The sequence below is a fragment of the Guillardia theta genome (assembly GCF_000315625.1).
Source record: "Guillardia theta CCMP2712 unplaced genomic scaffold GUITHscaffold_4, whole genome shotgun sequence".
NCBI lineage: Eukaryota > Cryptophyceae > Pyrenomonadales > Geminigeraceae > Guillardia > Guillardia theta.
In genome coordinates, this window is record NW_005434670.1 from 1,035,997 (window position 1) to 1,054,952 (window position 18,956).

The following is an 18,956-nucleotide window of genomic DNA, read 5'->3' on the forward strand; positions in this document are numbered from 1 at the left end:
TCCTCGTCGTCAAAGATTGTTTGACAAGTTGTTGAGGGTCGAAAATCCCGCCTTCACCCCCTGCAACATCCCGTCATACACTAACCCATCCTCTCCTCTTTCCCTCCTGCTGCCCCCCCGTTTGCCTCTCACCTCCTCTCACCTCCCTCCTCTCCCTTCTCCACTCCTGACTTACCGTCTTGATCCCTCCGAGCGCACGAACTGGGGCTGAGGCAACAGTCGAGAAGGCTTTCCCGGGGAGGGACAGCAACGTTCTCCCAGCTCTGCTCTGCTTGTCATGGCCAAGGGACAGCAATGGAGAAATGTGCTCACCCCCTCTCGACGGAATCGCCCCCCTCCTCCTCTCCCACTTCCTCCCACTCCTCCTGGATTGGTCGCCTCCTGTTCAGCCGCACGTGGCCAATGCTCTGTCCTTCCACTTGTAGTCCGAGCACGCGATCTGACCAGGCGTCGAGACCCTTGAGAACAAACCTGCTCCCATGTCAGACACTGCTCCTGCTCCTGCTCCTGCTCCTGCTCCTGCTCCTGCTACTCCTGCTACTCCTGCTCCTGCTCCTGCTCCTGCTACTGCTCCTGCTACTGCTCCTGCTCCTGCTCCTGCTCCTCTTCCCCTACGTTGAGGCTCGCCATCGCGCATCCCTCAAACACATCTCTGCAATCCCAATCCCCCTCCTCCCTCCCTGCTCATCCCAGGGCTCACTTGGCGCTGAAGAAGCTGTCGGAGAAACTCGAGAGGAAGCTGCTGAGGTGTCAGAGAGGACAAGCAGCGAAGGACGAGGATACAGGCGAGAGAGGAGGGTGAGGCAGAAGCTTTCTGTGTTGAGCATCTTCTTGACCTCCATAGCCTGCAGGAAAGTCAGTGGTGACGTCGCAGGGCCGGGGGACGTACAGGAATCTTGACGACGACGTCGTCGATGCGGATCTTCCTGACGATCCTCTGCGAATTGAAGATGAGGGGAGAAGAGGAGAAAAGAGGGAAGTGAGGTATGAGAACGAGGAGACCAGCATAGCAAACGGCGGATCGAGAGGAGGAGGAAGGAGCAGCAGGAGGAACAGCAGAAACAGTAGGACAAGGAGAAGCATGAGGAGGAGTTAGGGCAGCAGGAGTTGAACTCACCTCGACTATGGCTCCTGCGAACTTGCGGACAATCGCGCTGCTCTTGCTGTCACCGGAGAAGAGGAGGGTCAGATGGATGTTCAAGGGCTTCATCCGGAAATCCTCGAGGAAGACGATGTTGTCGCTGAAGACGGTGGGAGCTGCCTCGTCCTGACAAACCCCGTCCATGAATCGACTCTTCAGCACCATGATCTCCTCGGAGATCCCTTCGCTTGCGTCTGCTCCTCCTCGCACGTCCTTATCGTCTCTGGCAGCAAGGAACCTGTTCACGAACTCTCCGATCCTCACTACCATCTTGTCCTCCACGAACAAGTACGAGTCCCCAAACTCCAGCCGGACGTGTTGATAGAACCTTTCGATCCCCACCTGCCCCAGCTTCTCCACGATCGCGATGTTGAGCGCCGCGCCGCCCCCGTCGTCGGCGTTGATGCACATGACCACAGGAAGAGACGTCGAGCTGTCGTGCTGGTTATCAAGCTGCATCTTCAAGACAGAGGCAGAGATCTGACGAGCATCACTGTCTGATATCACCGACGCCTTCACGTCCTCCAGGTACAGGTGCAGGAGCTCCTCCGTGGAGCCGCTGGCGTCATCCTCTAAGAGGATCTTGAGCACAGGAGCGCACAGGGAGACGATCGTGAAGTCCTTGGGCGCGTCCTCGGGAGCGGTGGAGACGTTCTTTCCTATGCCGAATGAGAGCTCCTTGGTCCCTTCCACAAGGTTTGACGAGCAGGACAGCAGTGACACCGACGTGACGTACTGCCTGTAGAACTGATCGGCCGGGAGCAGGATGAGGCTGAACAGGGTGGTCACAGAGTCCGAGAGCTCGAGATCGGCTCTCATGCAGAAAGAAACTTGATCTCCGACTTTGAGCTGCTTGCTAGTTACGTGCTCTTCGTTCACCATCACAAACACTTTCGAGTCAAGCACGTTGACCATCCATTTCTCCTCCGCCGTCTTGGTGAAGACCGCGCATATCTCACAGTCCGCAAGATCGCCGGGAGGGATGCAGTGGAAGCGAAGGTCCTGCAGGAGGAGGTCGACGACTTGAAACGCCACCATGAGCTGGTCGACATCGAGCAGAAGAGCAAGTGGGACATCCGACCGGACTGAGTCGGCCGAGGAGCCAGTCTGACAGAGGACGTAGCCTGACTTGTATCGCTGCCTCTCTGGCAGATTCGCCGCAAACTTGTCAACAAGAGCGTCTCTGTTCTTCTTGCCGTAGAGGCTGATGGCCTGAAACATGTCCACCTCCACCTCGAAGGAGCGAGGAACATCGACATGGTCGATGCGGCAGAGCACGAGCCGACGAGGAGCAAGAGAAGGGTCCGGCCAGATCAAAGACTCGACCTGAAAGATGGTCAACGAATGTTTGAAAGACAAACAGCGTAAGAGGACATCGATATCAATCAACACGGTGCATGTGAAAGCGAAGATTGAAACAAGGCTGATATGAAACGAGACTGATATGAAACGAGACAGATATGAAACGAGACAGATATGAAACGAGACAGATATGAAACGAGACAGATATGAAACGAGACAGATATGAAACCAGCTGATATGAAACAAGACCGACATGGAACGTTGATGAATGAAACAAGAACACATAAAATAAGAGTCTCATCAATGAGTCACGTCAAACTTGTTCACCTGATAAGGCCTGAGGCTCACGGTCTGCTGGGAAGAGCTGCCGACCTGCTGGAACTCAAGGAGGTAGGGAGTGTTGTTGACAAGCCGGTGAGGAACATTGGAGGAGACCTCTGAGAAAGTGATAATGGTTGACCCGTGGACGCTGACTTCGGACTTTGCCGACACGACAACGTTCTCTTCTGTCCGCAAGAGCGTGAGCTCATCAAGGTCAGGGGAGAAGATGGAAGCGATCTTGAATGCTTCACAGGTCTGCCCTTGGGTCACTGAGAATCGGCAGCTCTCTTGCGCTCCTTCAGGGTGAAATGGCTGGCGAGTGTTGGGCATGACGAGGATGTGCGGCAAGTCCCTACGGCCAGAGGAGGAGGAGGAGGAGGAGGAGGAGGAGGAGGAGGAGGATGGGTGAGCCTCCCGCTGCCAAACAGTGATGGGCCTGCTCAAGTTGTTCTGCACTAAGATGGCCGGCAGGAGCAGCACCAGGGCCGTCCGGTCGAACTTCCCTGAGGCCGGCGTCATGGAGCTGTAGAGTTGGACGGTCTCGTTGTCTAGCGCCTTCCTCTCCCTCGCGAACGGGTGCTCATCCCTTGCGGAAGTCAGGCTGATCGCCTGCCGACGTTGGTTGGAGTCCAGCACGTTGACTGCGTTTGACCACCCGAAGCCGCTAAGGCGGAACTCTACCTCCCCATCGTAGGCTACCAGCGATCCGTTCTCCAGCTCGCGCTTCGACGTGACATCGAGACCAGTAAACTTCTGGCAAATCAACCTCAGACCCGTCAGGTTCATGAGCCAGAACCGGTTGTACATGCAAACTCGAACTTGCGAGCTGACCGGGTCTCGATTGACCTCGACCCGGATGTCCTGAGAGCTCTTGTCATCAAGGTCAGGGGCCGAGACTGACAACTCGTTCTCCCAGTTCTCGCAGTGATAGATTTCAAACACCCTCGACCAGTTCGTGTCAACATGACTAGCCCCTGAGCTCAACCGGACCCGGCAGTTGATGTTCCGACGGAAATCGTAGCAGCTGACGTGAACGATAGAGCCGGAGCCGAGCTGATAGTTGGCGATGACGTTACCAATAGGATCGATGAGCTGAACCTCAAGGCCTGACTGGGTCAAGTTCTCCAGAGTCCAGGGAGAATGAAATTGAATGGTCAAGGGATTGCCAATGGTACGCTCGAACCCGGTTTTCATCGTCAGAGCATCCAAGACACTGACTGAGAACGTGACCACGTCCCTCGATCGAGCGATCTTGCTGTGGTACTCAGAGCTTGCCTGGCTCGCATGCTTGTCCGGCATCCGTCTACACGTCAATGTCCTGTTCCTCAGCACGGTCTTGGTCGGGGCGCTGGCATCAGACAAGGACGAGCTGGAGTCGCCAACCGCTGACTTCCACAGAGGCATCATCTCCTCCTCTACCACCTTGTCGCGGTCCCACTTGCCACTGGAGATGAAGAGGGACTGGCTGGAGGTAGCCGCATAGATGGCGTTGTTCCGTATCAGAAACGACTTGCGCTTCTCTATGGCAGAGATCTCTTTCCAGGGAAGTTTGATGAGTTTGGATGCACTGTAGTTCATGAAGAGCAGGTGCAACGTTGTGATCAGCGCGTAGCCCTCGATGATGTGCGGGTCCTTGTGCATCTGGCAAGAGTACATGGACAGAATGACGTCAGAGTCGTCAAGCGCAAACGCAGCACGGGCTTTCTCGTCAACGTCGTCCTCCAGCTTCGCAACGCTCTGGTTCGGTATCACCTTGACAATGGACCGGAACGTCTCCGCGCGGTTCCGAAAGGTCCTGAAGTGCCAAGTTCTCTCCCTCGTCCTCACTTTGATAGCGTTCGGGAACACAAAGGCGGTGTAGCACTTGGAAATCTCAAGGATGTCAGAGAAGGGAATGATTACTTTCTGCTCAAGCCCCATGATGTTCGAGTAGTGGCAAAGGCAGTTGTTGGTCAAGTACAAGACACCTTGCCGTAGTCCCAGACCTTCGACGTCGTTGGCGCAAGCATACCAGTTGATCAAGCTCGTCTCCACCGTCAGCTCGCTACCAAAAAGCTTCTGGAACCTTGTGTCGACCATCTGAAATAGACGGAAAGTGCCATCCTGAAGGGCCTTGAGATTGACTGCCTCCGACATCTCATTGCACCACTGATACTGGCAATCTTCATCGACAGGCTTGAAGAGCAAGGTTCCATTCTTGACAAACGTGGTGGGCACTGACATGATTTCATTCGGCTTCAAACAGCCCAGCTCATAGAGGTCTGCTCCATCCGACACTGCGGCTGCTATCGACGTCGAGCTCAAGTTCTGCAGAGACACCATAGAGTTGACCACGAGAGTCTTCTGTCCTCCTCTGGACGACAGTTGGCAGACGATCGAGCAATGAGTCTCATCCCCGTCCAGCGAGACTTGGAACGAGCATCTCTGCTCGGCCTGCGAGCTACGTCAGCCACGCTCGCAGTCAACTGTCACTCTCACCTCTAGAGACATCGTCCCGAAGATCTGCGAGGTGCCCTCCAGCTGCAGGCAGACCATGTTGCTGATTCCAGTCTCGTCGTAGTCCCTTGCATATGTGCTCAGAGCGTCTCGCCGACTCCAAACTTGCTCGTAGGAGAGGAAACAGCTCTCCTTGCTCCTCAGGCGGTTCTCAGTGCCATCCTGCAAGATGCAAATCAGAGTCTCTGCCATGTTGTTGGTGATCACGTAGGGCACAAAGTTGTGCTGGTCTGATCGAACTCCATCCTTGAGCTCTTGACCTGCTTTATCGCTGGTCCATGACAGGATGGAGTCGTAAATCGAATCGATCCCTGCCCGAGAGACATGTACCAAAATCTCACTCTGCACACTTTGGACATGCAGCTCGAAGTTCTTCGAGGCCTCTTTGAAGAGATAAGAGATTTCGAGGCTGACTGGCTCGACCGCTGGCTTCCACAGCGACGTCGGGTGGTGGAAGTAGTCAACCATGAGCTGTTCTCCCTTGAGCAACAGCTTCGACAGACTGCCCGACATCTCAAGTCTTGGTGCCTTTGCACGCAGTAGCGGAATCCAACGTCCGCGGAAGTCATCAGTGAGCGATATAGTAAGATCCCTGCCTTTCACTTCCAGGGACTCCAATTGTCGGCCAACTTCTTCCACTGACTCGGCAGGTCCCGTTCCGTCCACCTGCTCAACTGTCGAAGGAGGGACGAGGTCTTCCTGGAAGGATTGGAGGACCTGTAAACCCAGCATGACATATCTGTAGGTCAGGATGGCATTGATCTTGGCAAACTCGATACTCGTTCGAGTGTTGACAAGCGACGAGTCTGTCTTGCCCTTCTCCGATCTTCGAGTCATTGACAAGCTGCATGGCTTCAATATTTGCAGACTCTTGTCAGACACGTCGGCAAGAACGCCATCGCACAAGGTCATGAAGACATCGGAAGCCAGGAAGCTCATACTTGAGTCCGTCTCCCGCATCTCATAGTCGAAGCAGAAGCCTCCCCCGAGATCGAAAGTTCCTCGCTTCCTCCCGTCTCTTCTGCTGTACAGTAACACTCTGGCGTTTGGGAACTTTGTTCGGAACGCAAAGGATCCAGCAATCGATCGAGAGTATGTCATGGTGTTGGTCGAGTCTCGGAACTCAGAGGGCTTAGCTGAGATCCAACGGATGACTTGCATCAACAACCGCAAGTCTGCAATGGCCTCCGCACGCTCAAAGTTGAAGCTGATTTTCATATCCCCACTGACATGCTTGACGAACTGTAAAGAGATGAGATTGTCTGTTCCGCAATCACCAGCTCTCAGAGACTCCGCCGGGACAGACAAGATGGTCTTCGTTGCTTCAGGATCTCCATGGTCAAGAAGAAATGCCTTGCCCAGAGCCACTTGACATTCATACAATCGCTGGTCAGCACCCTCGTAGAATGCTGAGTAGGTGACGTCGACAGATTGGGCTGTCACGGACAGGAACGTTTCTCTTGTCTCTTTCTTCCAGAGCAGCTCAAAGTCAAGGTGCGGAATTGCGATTGAAACCCGCATCATGTCGCGCTGTATGGTTTTCTTGTTGGCCTGTGTGCTCTGTACTTGTGCACGGTTCTGATCTTCCAAACTCACGGCGCCATCACAGATTCTGCGCTCACTGAAGTTTTCTCCGAGGACAGACATCAGGGTTGCAAGTTGAGTTTCGTCCATGGCAGCCTCGATGGTGCGCGTCTTGAGGTCAAGAACAACGTCAGCTGACTTGTCGAGAAAGAGGAATATCTTGGCGGACACGTCAAAGTTCCGAGAGATCGCGGTGATCGAAGCTTCGTCCAAGAGCGTTGACAGTGACATCTCTCGGAAATCTAGATTCCAAGCCAACAGACCGCTCTCGTTCTCTACGTGCAAGAGCCCCAGGTCGATCAGCAAGCCTTCATCGAGGTATGAGTTGCGAGGGATGTAGATCTCAGGGTGAATGAAGTCAAGCTTGACGGCGATCTTGTTGGCATTCCCATCGTCCTTTGATTCTTCACGAGGCGATTGCTCGCCACTTGTGAATGTCCTGGCGAACTCCTGGATCTCCTGCACTGCCCGCCACAAGAGAGTCAGTCTGGGCTGGTGGATAGAAAGCTTCCATGCTTGCCCTGTGATGGAGGATGAGATCGAGTGCTGGTCAAAGATTTGGACATCGAAGTTCACAAACGACTCTGTCTTGGATCGGACGTCGAGAAATGATGCATGAGAATGATCTGGAGCTGTCAAATCCTTCAGCTCGACGCTCTGGAGCTTTCCTTTTAGCTCAATCGTTCCATCACCAAAGAAACTCGTGCCCCAACTTGAGTCGTTCATAGACAGCGAGTATTCCCTCAATCCTCCCCCTCCCAGGAGTTTGACTAGCAACCCTTTGGCTTTCCAGCATGAGCTGCTAGTCAGTGCACGGTCAGACGTGTTGCTTATCACAAAGGAGGCGGGCACTTGGAAACGAGGAGCCCCAACATTCCCTTGAGTGTGCTGCAAACCTTCATCTGAAGTCCGACCGCGCTCATCGGTACTCTGAAGGAGGACCATCAAGGATCTCACGGTGTTGAGCAGACCGACATCAATGCTGATCTCATGGTCTGATAGGTCAACCTCTGTCTCCGGCAGCATATGACGTGCCCTGTCCCATCTGTACTTCACCGACAAGCCGAAGTTGAAGTCCGAATGATCGGTTCTCCTGCTGAAGTACTCCCTTACAAGGTTACTTCCCTGGTATCGAGCGATCTCCAAGTTCTCGAACTGAAATTCAAACGAGTCACACGACTCTAGCAGCTCCAATGTAGAGGTCAGGTCGTTCAGCTTCAGGCTGACCGTAGTAGAGTCTGCTGCTGGGTCTTCTATTGTGACTTCAACATGTTTAGATCGGATGAGAAAGGTCAATCTGGAAGCTTCGTTCCCAGGTGCCTTCTTGTTAGAGTTTTCAAGATCTGTTACTAGGGATCCAGGCTGCATTGGAGTCCAGAATTCTCTTGATGGATTCAACATTTCTCGTAGTTTGTTAAGTTTGGAAAAGAGCGAGGAATGTGCATGGCCAGCATAAAGCTTCAATGTTTGATTGTGCTGAGAGTTTGCTGAAGGTGTTATGACAATGATCGGATTTCCGTCTTCGAAAGCAGATGAGACAACTGCATCTTTCAGGGTGTATTGTTCATGGAAGACAGTATGTTGTTGAGTGCGCATCACAAGAGTGCCATTCACTACAGACATGTATCTGTAGCACCAGCCAGTCTGAGACTTCAAGCCCTTGACAAGGAGGTAGTGAGAATCGAGATCGTGAAAGGTCAAATCATTGTGCAGAGTGACATTTGCCGAGCAAGTACGAAGAATCGACTGCATGACAACGAGGGAACCTTTGTCAAGATTGAGATGCACATCGTGCACGCTCAAATCAAGTACATAGTCGAAATCTTTGGAACCATGAAGGTCGTGTTGATGCAGGATCAGGCTTCCCTCGACTCCTGTGTCGTTCAACACACTTCGTTTTGACTGCATGAAGAGTTCCGAGTCCGAAAGAGTCACGTCATACATCACTTCCAAACCCACGTTCTCCAATCGCAGTTTGTACCCGCTACTTGCAGAGGTTCCCTCAACCTCGCCCTGATGTATTTGGAAGCGTCCAAATCGGATGGACATCAGGTTCTGCCCGATGTTGCTCAAACCTGTAGGGCTGATGTAGATTGAAGGAGCGTGCATATCCACATCAAGATGCCAAATGATTCCACGGACAGCGTGTATGGCAGTTTCAGAGATGTCGACATTTCTCGAGTCCGTGATGAGCTTCGGCTTGTGCATATCACTCGCAACAGCACCTTCAAACACACTTGAGAACTCAATGAAGTTTCGAATGAAATCATTCGCTGCAACAACTTCTATTGAGCTTGACTTGATAGTCAAGCTTGCTGTCGACGGTCTTTCACTCCAATCTGTCTTGAAAGAACATCTCAAAAGCGGTTGCCAGTCAGAATTTCCGCTCGTCGACACCCAACAGACCGGCGACTCTGAAATTTGATCCAAGACGTTGATAGACTTCAATTCTGCTTCAAATTCCAATGCCTGGGACTTTCTCTTGAGGTTGATGAATCCGCTTTCACTGGCGAAGACAGCATGAAACAATGAATCCTTCCTGCCTACTAACCGGAATGCATTCAGCTCCATCTCGCACGAGAGGAGCAGCTGGTCTGAATTGGTCGACGAGAAGAAACTCTCGTACGAGTCCCCAGGTCCGATGGCATCGACGTCGACAGCTCTGAGCAGAGAATCTCGTTCTTCCTTGGACATGGCCAGCAGTGGAGAATCAAGATGTTCAGGGTCCGCTGGAATGTCAACAGGGCCGCTCCTCCACCAACGGGACATCCAGGATCTCGATTGGTTCTTGCTGGACACAGCCTCTTGTGATCTCATCTTAGACTGGGAGATAGCAGTACAACGAAAGTAAATAATGTCGGAGTACCCGTAATTCCTCTCCAGCTGGCAAAACTTGCTCTCATCCGATTTGCATAATTTCCCCTTCCGGCGTTTGAGGTAGATCTCTACATAATCCAGTCGATCTCTCCGTCGTTGACGCATGTAGACATCAGAGAATCTCTTTCTCCTCTCCTTAACGTCCTCGACCACCTTGCCTATCGCGTAATTCCACCACAACCTCGGGCTCTGAGCTACAGGAACCGAAGGCTTTGCCGCCTCCAACACGTTGAAGCTTGTCTTGCGCTCGAGCAGAGTCAGGAGGGAGAGGGAGCTTTCGACTTGAGCATGATCAAGAGTCACACTCAACACGGGGGTTTTCAGCTTGATCGTCACTTTGGGCCTGTTCACGTCAGGTTTGGCTCTTGGGCGGTCATACCCGATACAGCAGCTTGCACTCAGAGGTTTCAGGACGAGGTTTTTCTCCTCACTCAGAGGGTTTGTCTTTGACTCAGACGAGAGTGTGTCTACGTAGATGCTGCAGCCAAGCAGGGAGATCATCTTCTGGATATGCTCGGCAAACCCGGTGGCGAGGTCTAGACCTTCACTGTTCTCGAAGGAGACGTTCTCGATGACCATCCCATATTTTGTTCCACGTGTTGAATCTTGAAACGAGAGATGTACATTGCTCACTCTGACTTCAAGCTTGTCAAGAAAAGCTCGATACATCTTCGGGACATTCTCGTCGGGCTCACTCTGCGATGTTTCAGCGTCCTGCTTCTTTGAGATGCTGTCGTCAAGCTGCATTTCCCATTCATCGAGCAGTTTCAGCTTGCTTGATAGCTGCCTCTCCTCCGCCTCTTCCTTGGAAATATCCCTCACGTCACATGTCTCCAGGGAGACATGAACGGTGTCCACGGAAAAGATCACACTCTGCTCTTTGTGCCAATCGATTGTGAAATTCCTGACCAATCCACTTTGAACTCGAAATGGGAGTCCCATACCATCAAGGCAATCTTTTCGGATCAGGAGATCCTCTGCAACGAGCCTCCACACCGCGCCCGAGGTGTCACTGTGCAGGTTGTTGCGGTCCACCATGATCCACCTACCCACATGGCGAGAGAGGAGCCAAGCGATGACTCTCTGCTTTAGCCACTCCAGCATCTCGTCCCTGGCGTGAAGCAGACCCTAGCACCTACTCTTGCGTCTTGAAACCTTCACTGCCCTCCCTTCTCCTCCTTCAGCAGCCCTCCTCCTGCCTCTTCGCTCCCACTCCCTGCAGAGCTTGTCCGCCCATTCTATTCCTCCACAAAGTGTAACTGGCCAACCCCTTTCAAGATTGACCCCGCCTCCCAGAGCCCGCCTCAGCAGTGCCCTGACTGCCGGGCCGTGCCCGCCCGGGGGCCTCTCTGAACCGGGCCAGCGGCGCGCGACTCGTGACTGCCGGGCACGGCGCCAGGCGCTCACCCAGTGCCGCTCAGGCCGGGCCGTATCAAGTGTTTTAGTTATGTCACAGACAGTCACGATCTTCTCAGCCTGACACCGCAGCCGACGCGCCCTATCCTTTCACCTACACCGTTGCGTCCTTGGGCAGAAGCGGCGCCGACTCGTTCTGCCCGGCCAGGTCAGACCCCACCCCGCCCGAGTCCCCATGCTACCGGGGCACCAGCTACTCACCACCGTCTTGGGCATCTCTTCCACGCAGTCGTACAAGACGTCGTCGGTGTGAGGAGAGACCCACACGAGAAGCTTGACCTCGCAGTCAGAAGCTGCTCGCACACAGGCAAGCACGGCTTACCGCAGCCAGCACCTCCGCCAGCAGGATGACGAGAAAGACCGAAGCCCCCCACAAGTGAATGAGAGGCATGAGCACCAGCGGCATCAGCGCTGCGACCAGCTTCGTCGCCCCGTTGCCCAGCGACAGGCCCAGGTTGCGATGCGACGTAGGAAGAAGCTCTGCCGCGAAGATGTACATGGCCTCGTAGGGCAACACCACTATGAGCCTCAGCCCCATGCTTCCCAGGTGAAGCCACGTCGTCCCCTTGTCGGAGATCATGATCATGATGCCGGCGACCACGACAGAGGCAAGCGACAGCACGAGCAGGATCTCTCTCCTCCCCACGTGCGTCCCCTCCAGCGCCCAAATCAGCACCACCAGCCCCGGGATCTCGATGAAAGCAAGCTGGATCATCAGCCAGTACTGGTCGAAGGCGGTGATGGTGGGATCTCGTTCCAGCAGCACAGGGTACGCGAACGACTGGCTAAACAGACCGACCGCCAGCAAGCTCCAGATCCCCACGACCAGAGGAAGGATTCTGTTCATGGGAGGCTTGAACAGCTCCCCCATCAGCTGCCAAGCCTCCATGCTCGCCTCTGCCTTGTCGTGCTCCTCCTTGACGGGCCTGATAGCTCCCTGATGGAGAAGCTGCGACTCTGTCCCGTTGGTCTCGGCGATGCTCCTGATGATCGCTTCAGCCTCCGCGGTCCTCCCCTGCGACAGCAAGAATCTGGGGGACTCCGGGATGTAGAGGTACACCATCAGGACGGCCACGACGTCTGGCACGACTCCTGCGACCAGCATCCCTCGCCACCAGCTGCACTTCTCGCAGTTCCATCCGTAGTACCCCATCAGCACGATCCCTACCGTCAGCACAGTAACTTGTCCTGCTACATGCGCCAACCCAGGGATGAGAAGGATGAGCCTTGAGCGGACGTTACAGGGAGAGAGCTCTGCCATGAGCGCGACAGAGGTCGGCAGCACCAGCCCCATGGATATGCCGATCAGAAAGCGCGTGACCGCAAGCTGGTAGAAGCTCTCCGACGTGGCGGATGCGATGGAAAAGGGCACGAACACCATGGTGTGAGCGTAGAGGATCGGCTTCCTCCCGAAAGTGTCGCCCAGCTGTCCTCCTATGATCGCCCCGACCACGAAGCCCGAGAACGACAGCGACACTAGAAGCGCCCTCATGCTGTCGTCTCCTCCCCACTCCTCGACGGGCATCGCTCTCCATATCACGTTGGTCACCACCAGCTCCATCCCATCGCTGATGATGAAGAGGATGAAAGTCGTGACGGCCAGGATGTGGAACCTGCCGAAGCCAACGGCGTTGATCTGATCCTCCATGGTCGGCAGCTCCCCATGCTTGTCCTGTTGAGCTGACATGCCTGCGCGGGGCGAGCTTGGAGCTCAGCGAAAATAGAGCAGGATGGTGAGAGGAGAAGGATGTGTCGAGGGCTCTTGGGCTTCCTGCTGTTGTTCTCTTCTCCTCTGTCTTGTCTGCATATGTGTTGTTGAATCTTTCAAGCTCTATCATATGCTGCCATGGGTTCGTCCCTTTTCAATTAGCGGATGATGTGAAGGGGCCGAGGTCAAGTTGACCTTTTGCAAGTGTTAACTTCGGTAAAATTCAAATTCAACTTGAGGAATGCCCAAATCTTGTGAGGAAAGTTGTAAACTTTCAGCAATCACTTCAAAGCTTGAAACCGATCTATATGACTTTTAACCGCTTTGAAGAAAAGTCGGTGAGTGACTCTCACCGTCGCGGCGCGTCGGACCGTCCTGAGCATCCGGGCCCCCGGGCCCGGCCGGGCGCCGCCGGTGCCGGCAGAGACTGAAGAATCATCACGGTTTACTCAGAGGCTTGACCCTGACGGTCACTGTCGCACAGGCCAAACCGTGGCGCAGTGACGGCGAGAAGACAAAAGATAACTGATACCGTACCTTCCGACTTCATTGCGCGCAGGGCCATCCGATCCGCATCCGCCAAGCCTTCGCCGCCGGAGCGATCCGACTCAGCAGCGCTTCCTTTATTCCGCAAATTTAAGTTAAAAATAGGCTGCCCGGCGTGAGGGCCTCGGGCGATCCGGGGTCATGCTCGAATCCGCCGGTCGGATCCAACTGAACTCACCGTCCGATCGGGTGACGGCACGGCACGCCGTAACATCACTGTCAGAAAGTACTAGTACCGTAGTACCAGGAGCCTTTCAACACGATCAGACCTTTACTCAAAGTTAAGTTAAAAATCAGTACGGTACGACGATCAGAACCTTCGGTCATCAGACACGTCTACAAGTGCTTTGCTGTGTCATATTGACCTGCCTTCCTTACCGCCGGTGGTACGGCCGGTAGTGCAGTACGGTACTACGGTACTATAGGCGGCCTCTTCATTTTAACGGGGGCATTATTGAATAATCAAATTCTATGGTGAGAAATGAAATTTTCAGATAGGATTCCGAGAAAATCTACTTTGATTTCATGAGGATATAAAAGAGTTTGTAGGGATAAAAGCTCCGATTATCGCCTTCTCATCCGTCGGAGCGCGGAACATCAGGGAGGGGGAGGATCGCTACGTCTTAAGTTTGTCCTCTGTTGATGAAGACAGGACCCTCCCTTGTCACTGCCATCAGTCGCCGTGTTCCTAACAAGAGATCACATAGACTTATTCCAGCAGAAGCCCTCGCAAGTGTTCTTGTTGTAATTCTACGGAGCAACTTTCCGAACCTCCCCTTGCAGTGTTGATGGGACAATCCAACAATCCGTGAAGAAAAGAATTGATTCGATTGAGTATGAGTGCTGTTATGCTCCATGCAGAATATCTCTACTCATATGTGACAGTGCCCGATGGCGATGACAAGGTGCAATATTCGCCTCCTCCGGGTGAGGATTGCGACAGGATTTCTTCGGATCCCAGTGATTTCAAGTTGGAATATCCAACAACTGCTGAAGCTTCAGACTCAACAGGTGTCCTTCCAACGAACCGCTGCCCTCCTGCCCCTGGGTCCGTTTCGCAGCTGTCTGCCTGCGAGCTGGACCTGATGAGGCTACAACTTCAAGCTGCTTTCTTGAGTTACAGGTCGCCGGACACCACTCCAAAGCAGTATATCAGTCACGAAGAGCTCATAGAAACCTTCAAAGATCTATCAGCCCCTGCTGCTGGTCATCACAAAGAGCGCGCCGGTTCTTGCTCCAGCAGTCGCCCGCAGAGGATTCAACGGGAATCAGAGGGGAAACAGCCTAGCAGAAGATTGTCGGCCAGATCCGATTGTGAAGGCGTTTATGGTGTGGTAGAGATGCGAACCAAGAAGGGCGCTCAGCGTCCAGAAAAGGTTAAGTGCACCATCGAATCCGGCAGGGGCAGGATGCTCCTCTCGATCTTCGGAGGTAACGATTACAAGGTGCAGATGGGTTTCGTCTACCTTGAAGAATCGTATGTTGCTTCATACCCCAGCAAACCCCCCACCTTCGCTGTTGGGCTGATGGCTGGGAATGTTTGTGTCGACGACAGCGAAGTACTTTTCAGCTGTCACACAATAAGTTCGAGGGACAAGTGGGTGGAGGCCCTCCTTCAAGGCGGCTGCAGAGTCAAAAGCAAGCGAGAGCAGGCAGGGAAGTAAAATACAGGAATCCCCGGACTTGGCCAAGTGAATGAAGCCAGGGTGAGGGTCAGGGCCGCGCAGTAAAATGGGCAGCCCCTTACAGTCCTCGGGAGTACTCCTTTGATATCCAAGGGCAGTAAAGCACAGCAGATTGAGTGTTACTGCCATAGCTCAGAATTTACAAGAGGCATTGCTCATGAATAAAAGTGATGCGTTCTTTGAATTGAGTGATTCAGTCCCACGACGGATCCAAGCGTCCGTCCATCTTGTCAAACTAAGACCAGGCCTGATACGTAGCCCACGAGCCCTATCCTTTCACCTACACCGTTGCGTCCTTGGGCAGAAGCGGCGCCGACTCGTTCTGCCCGGCCAGGTCAGACCCCACCCCGCCCGAGTCCCCATGCCACCGAGGCAACAGCTACTCACCACCGTCTTGGGCATCTCTTCCACGCAGTCGTACAAGACGTCGTCGGTGTGAGGCGAGACCCACACGAGAACCTTGACCTCGCAGTCAGAAGCTGCTCGCACACAGGCAAGTACGGCTTACCGCAGCCAGCACCTCCGCCAGCAGGATGACGAGAAAGACCGAAGCCCCCCACAAGTGAATGAGAGGCATGAGTACCAGCGGCATCAGCGCTGCGACCAGCTTCGTCGCCCCGTTGCCCAGCGACAGGCCCAGGTTGCGATGCGACGTAGGAAGAAGCTCTGCCGCGAAGATGTACATGGCCTCGTAGGGCAGTACCACCATGAGCCTCAGCCCCATGCTTCCCAGGTGAAGCCACGTCGTCCCCTTGTCGGAGATCATGATCATGATGCCGGCGACCACGACAGAGGCAAGCGACAGCACGAGCAGGATCTCTCTCCTCCCCACGTGCGTCCCCTCCAGCGCCCATATCAGCACCACCAGCCCCGGGATCTCGATGAAAGCAAGCTGGATCATCAGCCAGTACTGGTCGAAGGCGGTGATGGTGGGATCTCGTTCCAGCAGCACAGGGTACGCGAACGACTGGCTAAACAGACCGACCGCCAGCAAGCTCCAGATCCCCACGACCAGAGGAAGGATTCTGTTCATGGGAGGCTTGAACAGCTCCCCCATCAGCTGCCAAGCCTCCATGCTCGCCTCTGCCTTGTCGTGCTCCTCCTTGACGGGCCTGATGGCTCCCTGATGGAGAAGCTGCGACTCTGTCCCGTTGGTCTCGGCGATGCTCCTGATGATCGCTTCAGCCTCCGCGGTCCTACCCTGCGACAGCAAGAATCTGGGGGACTCCGGGATGTAGAGGTACACCATCAGGACGGCCACGACGTCTGGCACGACTCCTGCGACCAGCATCCCTCGCCACCAGCTGCACTTCTCGCAGTTCCATCCGTAGTACCCCATCAGCACGATCCCTACCGTCAGCACAATCACCTGACCTACCGCGTATGCCAACCCAGGGATGAGAAGGATGAGCCTTGAGCGGACGTTACAGGGAGAGAGCTCTGCCATGAGCGCGACAGAGGTCGGCAGCACCAGCCCCATGGATATGCCGATCAGAAAGCGCGTGACCGCAAGCTGGTAGAAGCTCTCCGACGTGGCGGATGCGATGGACAAGGGCACGAACACCATGGTGTGAGCGTAGAGGATCGGCTTCCTCCCGAAAGTGTCGCCCAGCTGTCCTCCTATGATCGCCCCGACCACGAAGCCCGAGAACGACAGCGACACTAGAAGCGCCCTCATGCTGTCGTCTCCTCCCCACTCCTCGACGGGCATCGCTCTCCATATCACGTTGGTCACCACCAGCTCCATCCCATCGCTGATGATGAAGAGGATGAAAGTCGTGACGGCCAGGATGTGGAACCTGCCGAAGCCAACGGCGTTGATCTGATCCTCCATGGTCGGCAGCTCCCCATGCTTGTCCTGTTGAGCTGACATGCCTGCGCGGGGCGAGCTTGGAGCTCAGCGAAAATAGAGCAGGATGGTGAGAAGGATGTGTCGAGGGCTCTTGGGCTTCCTGCTGTTGTCCTGCACACGCGGGAGCAGGGAGTCTCGTAGCTGTCTTGGCTCTCCTCTGTCTTGTCTTCCTCTCCTCTTCTCCTCTCTCCTCGTCCTCACCTACTCGAGCATTCCAGTATGTCAGTGCATGCCCCTTCGCTTTTAGTCAACAAGTAAACAAATAAAATAGCAAGGATTGAGGACAGCAACAAGAATTACCCCATCGACTAGATAGAAGAAAGGCAGCGAAGGACAGCACTTGGTCTCCTATTGCAAGTGACGCCGAGGACTGAGGGCAGCGAATCTCAACAGTTACTTGACTAGGCGCTATGGCAGAATAACTGACGCTCCTGCTCCCGTCCCTCCACTTCCTCCACTTCCTCCTCTTCCTCCTCCTCCACTTCCTCCACTTCCTCCACTTCATCCCCTTCCTCTTCCTCTTCCTCTTCTTCTTGTCTGCAGCCTCTTCTCTCCTAGCCGAGGATGTCGTCCTTGTCTTGCAAGCCTCATGCGCAGGGGAAGTACCTGAAACTCCAGGACGAGGACTGGGCGAGAGGGATCAACGGACCGATCTTCAGCAGGACGGTAAGACGTCCCAGTCTGTCACTGGGCATTCTCTTGTCCTCAAAATCTCAGACTCCTCGTCGGACCTTTCCCTATCTTTGAACTCCTTCACTCCTTCACTCCTCCCCCCATCCCATCCCCCCCTCGCCCACTTGCACTTTCTCCAGAGGCTCCTCTCACACCGTATGAATGACGGTCTTCCTTCAGCTCTGTGGAGGAGCCAACGCCTCAGGAACCTTGTTCAAGTGGGATGAGCTGCCGAGCCGGCAGAGGGAGAAGCTTGTGCAGTCAGCGACGCCGATCCCATGGCAGGTAAGAATTCCTTGCTGTCACTACCATTGCGCAGGAGGAGGTGATGAAAACTCCCGCAGGCGCTCGTACAGGAGGAGGAAGTTTCCTCTCCCTGGCCCCATCACCCGGCAGGGCTCAACAGGACGCTGCCTCCTCCCGACCCTTCGACCCTCTACGATGAGAACGGGAACCTGTTCAAGTCCGCCTTCACTCGCCAGCTGGAGGAGGAGCACTGGAGGATGAAGAAGTCGATGACGTCGCTGTCCATGACGACGAGCATTGGGAAGCCTCCCGGGTTTCATCGGCCGAACCCTATGGAGTTCACTAGGAAGAGCCTCAAGACCTTGCCGCAGCGTGAGGGAGAGGGAGAGGGAGAGGGAGAGGGAGAGGGAGAGGGAGAGGGAGAGGGAGAGGGAGAGGGAGAGGGAGAGGGAGGAGGAGAGGAGGGAGGAGGAGGAGGAGGGAGAGGGAGAGGGAGAGGGGCTTCCTGACGTCTTGGCTGGTGAACCTGAGGCTCGTCTTCTGCCTCTTGCTCGGCTGATCCGCTCGACATCCGTTGTGACGGATGGAGTAGACGATACGCTTCGCCTCCTCCAGCGAGACCTGCGGAAGGTTTGAGGAGAGAGGAGGAGAGGAGGAGAGGAGGAGAGAGGAGGGAAAGACAGGAGGAAAGAGAGGAGCGGAGAAAGCAAGAGGAGAGTGGAGGAAGGGAAGATAGTGAGAAAACCGGAAGGAGAGGAGAAATGGAGTAGAGCAATTGAAAGAAAAGACAAAGAGGGAGGAAATGACAAGGACGGGAAGAGACGAGGAGAGAGAGAGGAGGATGCTACCTCTCGAGGGGAGCCCTTGGCAAAGACGAGGCCGATAAAATCAGCACCTGGGAGAGGTTGAGCGAACGATGGACAGATGAAACATTGCAGGAGGAAGAGGAACAGAAAAAAGGAGGAGGAGGAGGAGGAGGAGGAGGAGGAGGAGGAGGAGGAGGAGGAGGAGTAGGAGGAGGAGGAGGAGGAGGAGGAGGAGGAGGAGGAGGAGGAGGAGGAGGAGGAGGAGGAGGAGGAGGAGGAGGAGGAGAGAGAGAGGAGGAGGAGA

At 54.6% G+C, this 18,956-nt stretch overlaps 4 protein-coding genes across 4 annotated transcripts in view; 2 read left to right on the forward strand and 2 right to left on the reverse strand.

The window, feature by feature from the left end:
* Positions 1–9: 9 nt before the first annotated feature.
* On the reverse strand, positions 10–12,824 carry GUITHDRAFT_160838 (hypothetical protein; the record flags this gene model as incomplete). Its single annotated transcript, XM_005841131.1, has 12 exons — positions 10–60; positions 176–263; positions 313–471; positions 701–739; positions 784–845; positions 890–937; positions 1,118–2,467; positions 2,771–5,197; positions 5,243–10,849; positions 11,238–11,273; positions 11,339–11,410; positions 11,460–12,824. 12 exons carry the CDS (start codon positions 12,822–12,824, stop codon positions 10–12), a joined length of 11,304 nt encoding a protein of 3,767 aa, XP_005841188.1.
* Positions 12,825–14,227: 1,403 nt separating this feature from the next.
* GUITHDRAFT_100457 (hypothetical protein) lies at positions 14,228–15,055 on the forward strand (the record flags this gene model as incomplete). The annotated part of the gene is made up of 1 exon (XM_005841132.1): positions 14,228–15,055. One exon carries the CDS (start codon positions 14,228–14,230, stop codon positions 15,053–15,055), a length of 828 nt encoding a protein of 275 aa, XP_005841189.1.
* A 301-nt stretch (positions 15,056–15,356) lies between these two features.
* On the reverse strand, positions 15,357–16,949 carry GUITHDRAFT_132600 (hypothetical protein; the record flags this gene model as incomplete). Its single annotated transcript, XM_005841133.1, has 3 exons — positions 15,357–15,398; positions 15,464–15,535; positions 15,585–16,949. 3 exons carry the CDS (start codon positions 16,947–16,949, stop codon positions 15,357–15,359), a joined length of 1,479 nt encoding a protein of 492 aa, XP_005841190.1.
* Positions 16,950–17,492: 543 nt separating this feature from the next.
* GUITHDRAFT_100459 (hypothetical protein) overlaps positions 17,493–18,956 on the forward strand; it is a gene marked incomplete at both ends in the record, with an annotated part of 2,817 nt that continues 1,353 nt past the window's right edge. The window contains 4 exons of the mRNA XM_005841134.1: positions 17,493–17,594; positions 17,781–17,885; positions 17,945–18,218; positions 18,439–18,476. Coding sequence (XP_005841191.1) covers positions 17,493–17,594; positions 17,781–17,885; positions 17,945–18,218; positions 18,439–18,476 — 519 coding nt within the window. The remainder of the gene's footprint in view (positions 17,595–17,780; positions 17,886–17,944; positions 18,219–18,438; positions 18,477–18,956) is intronic.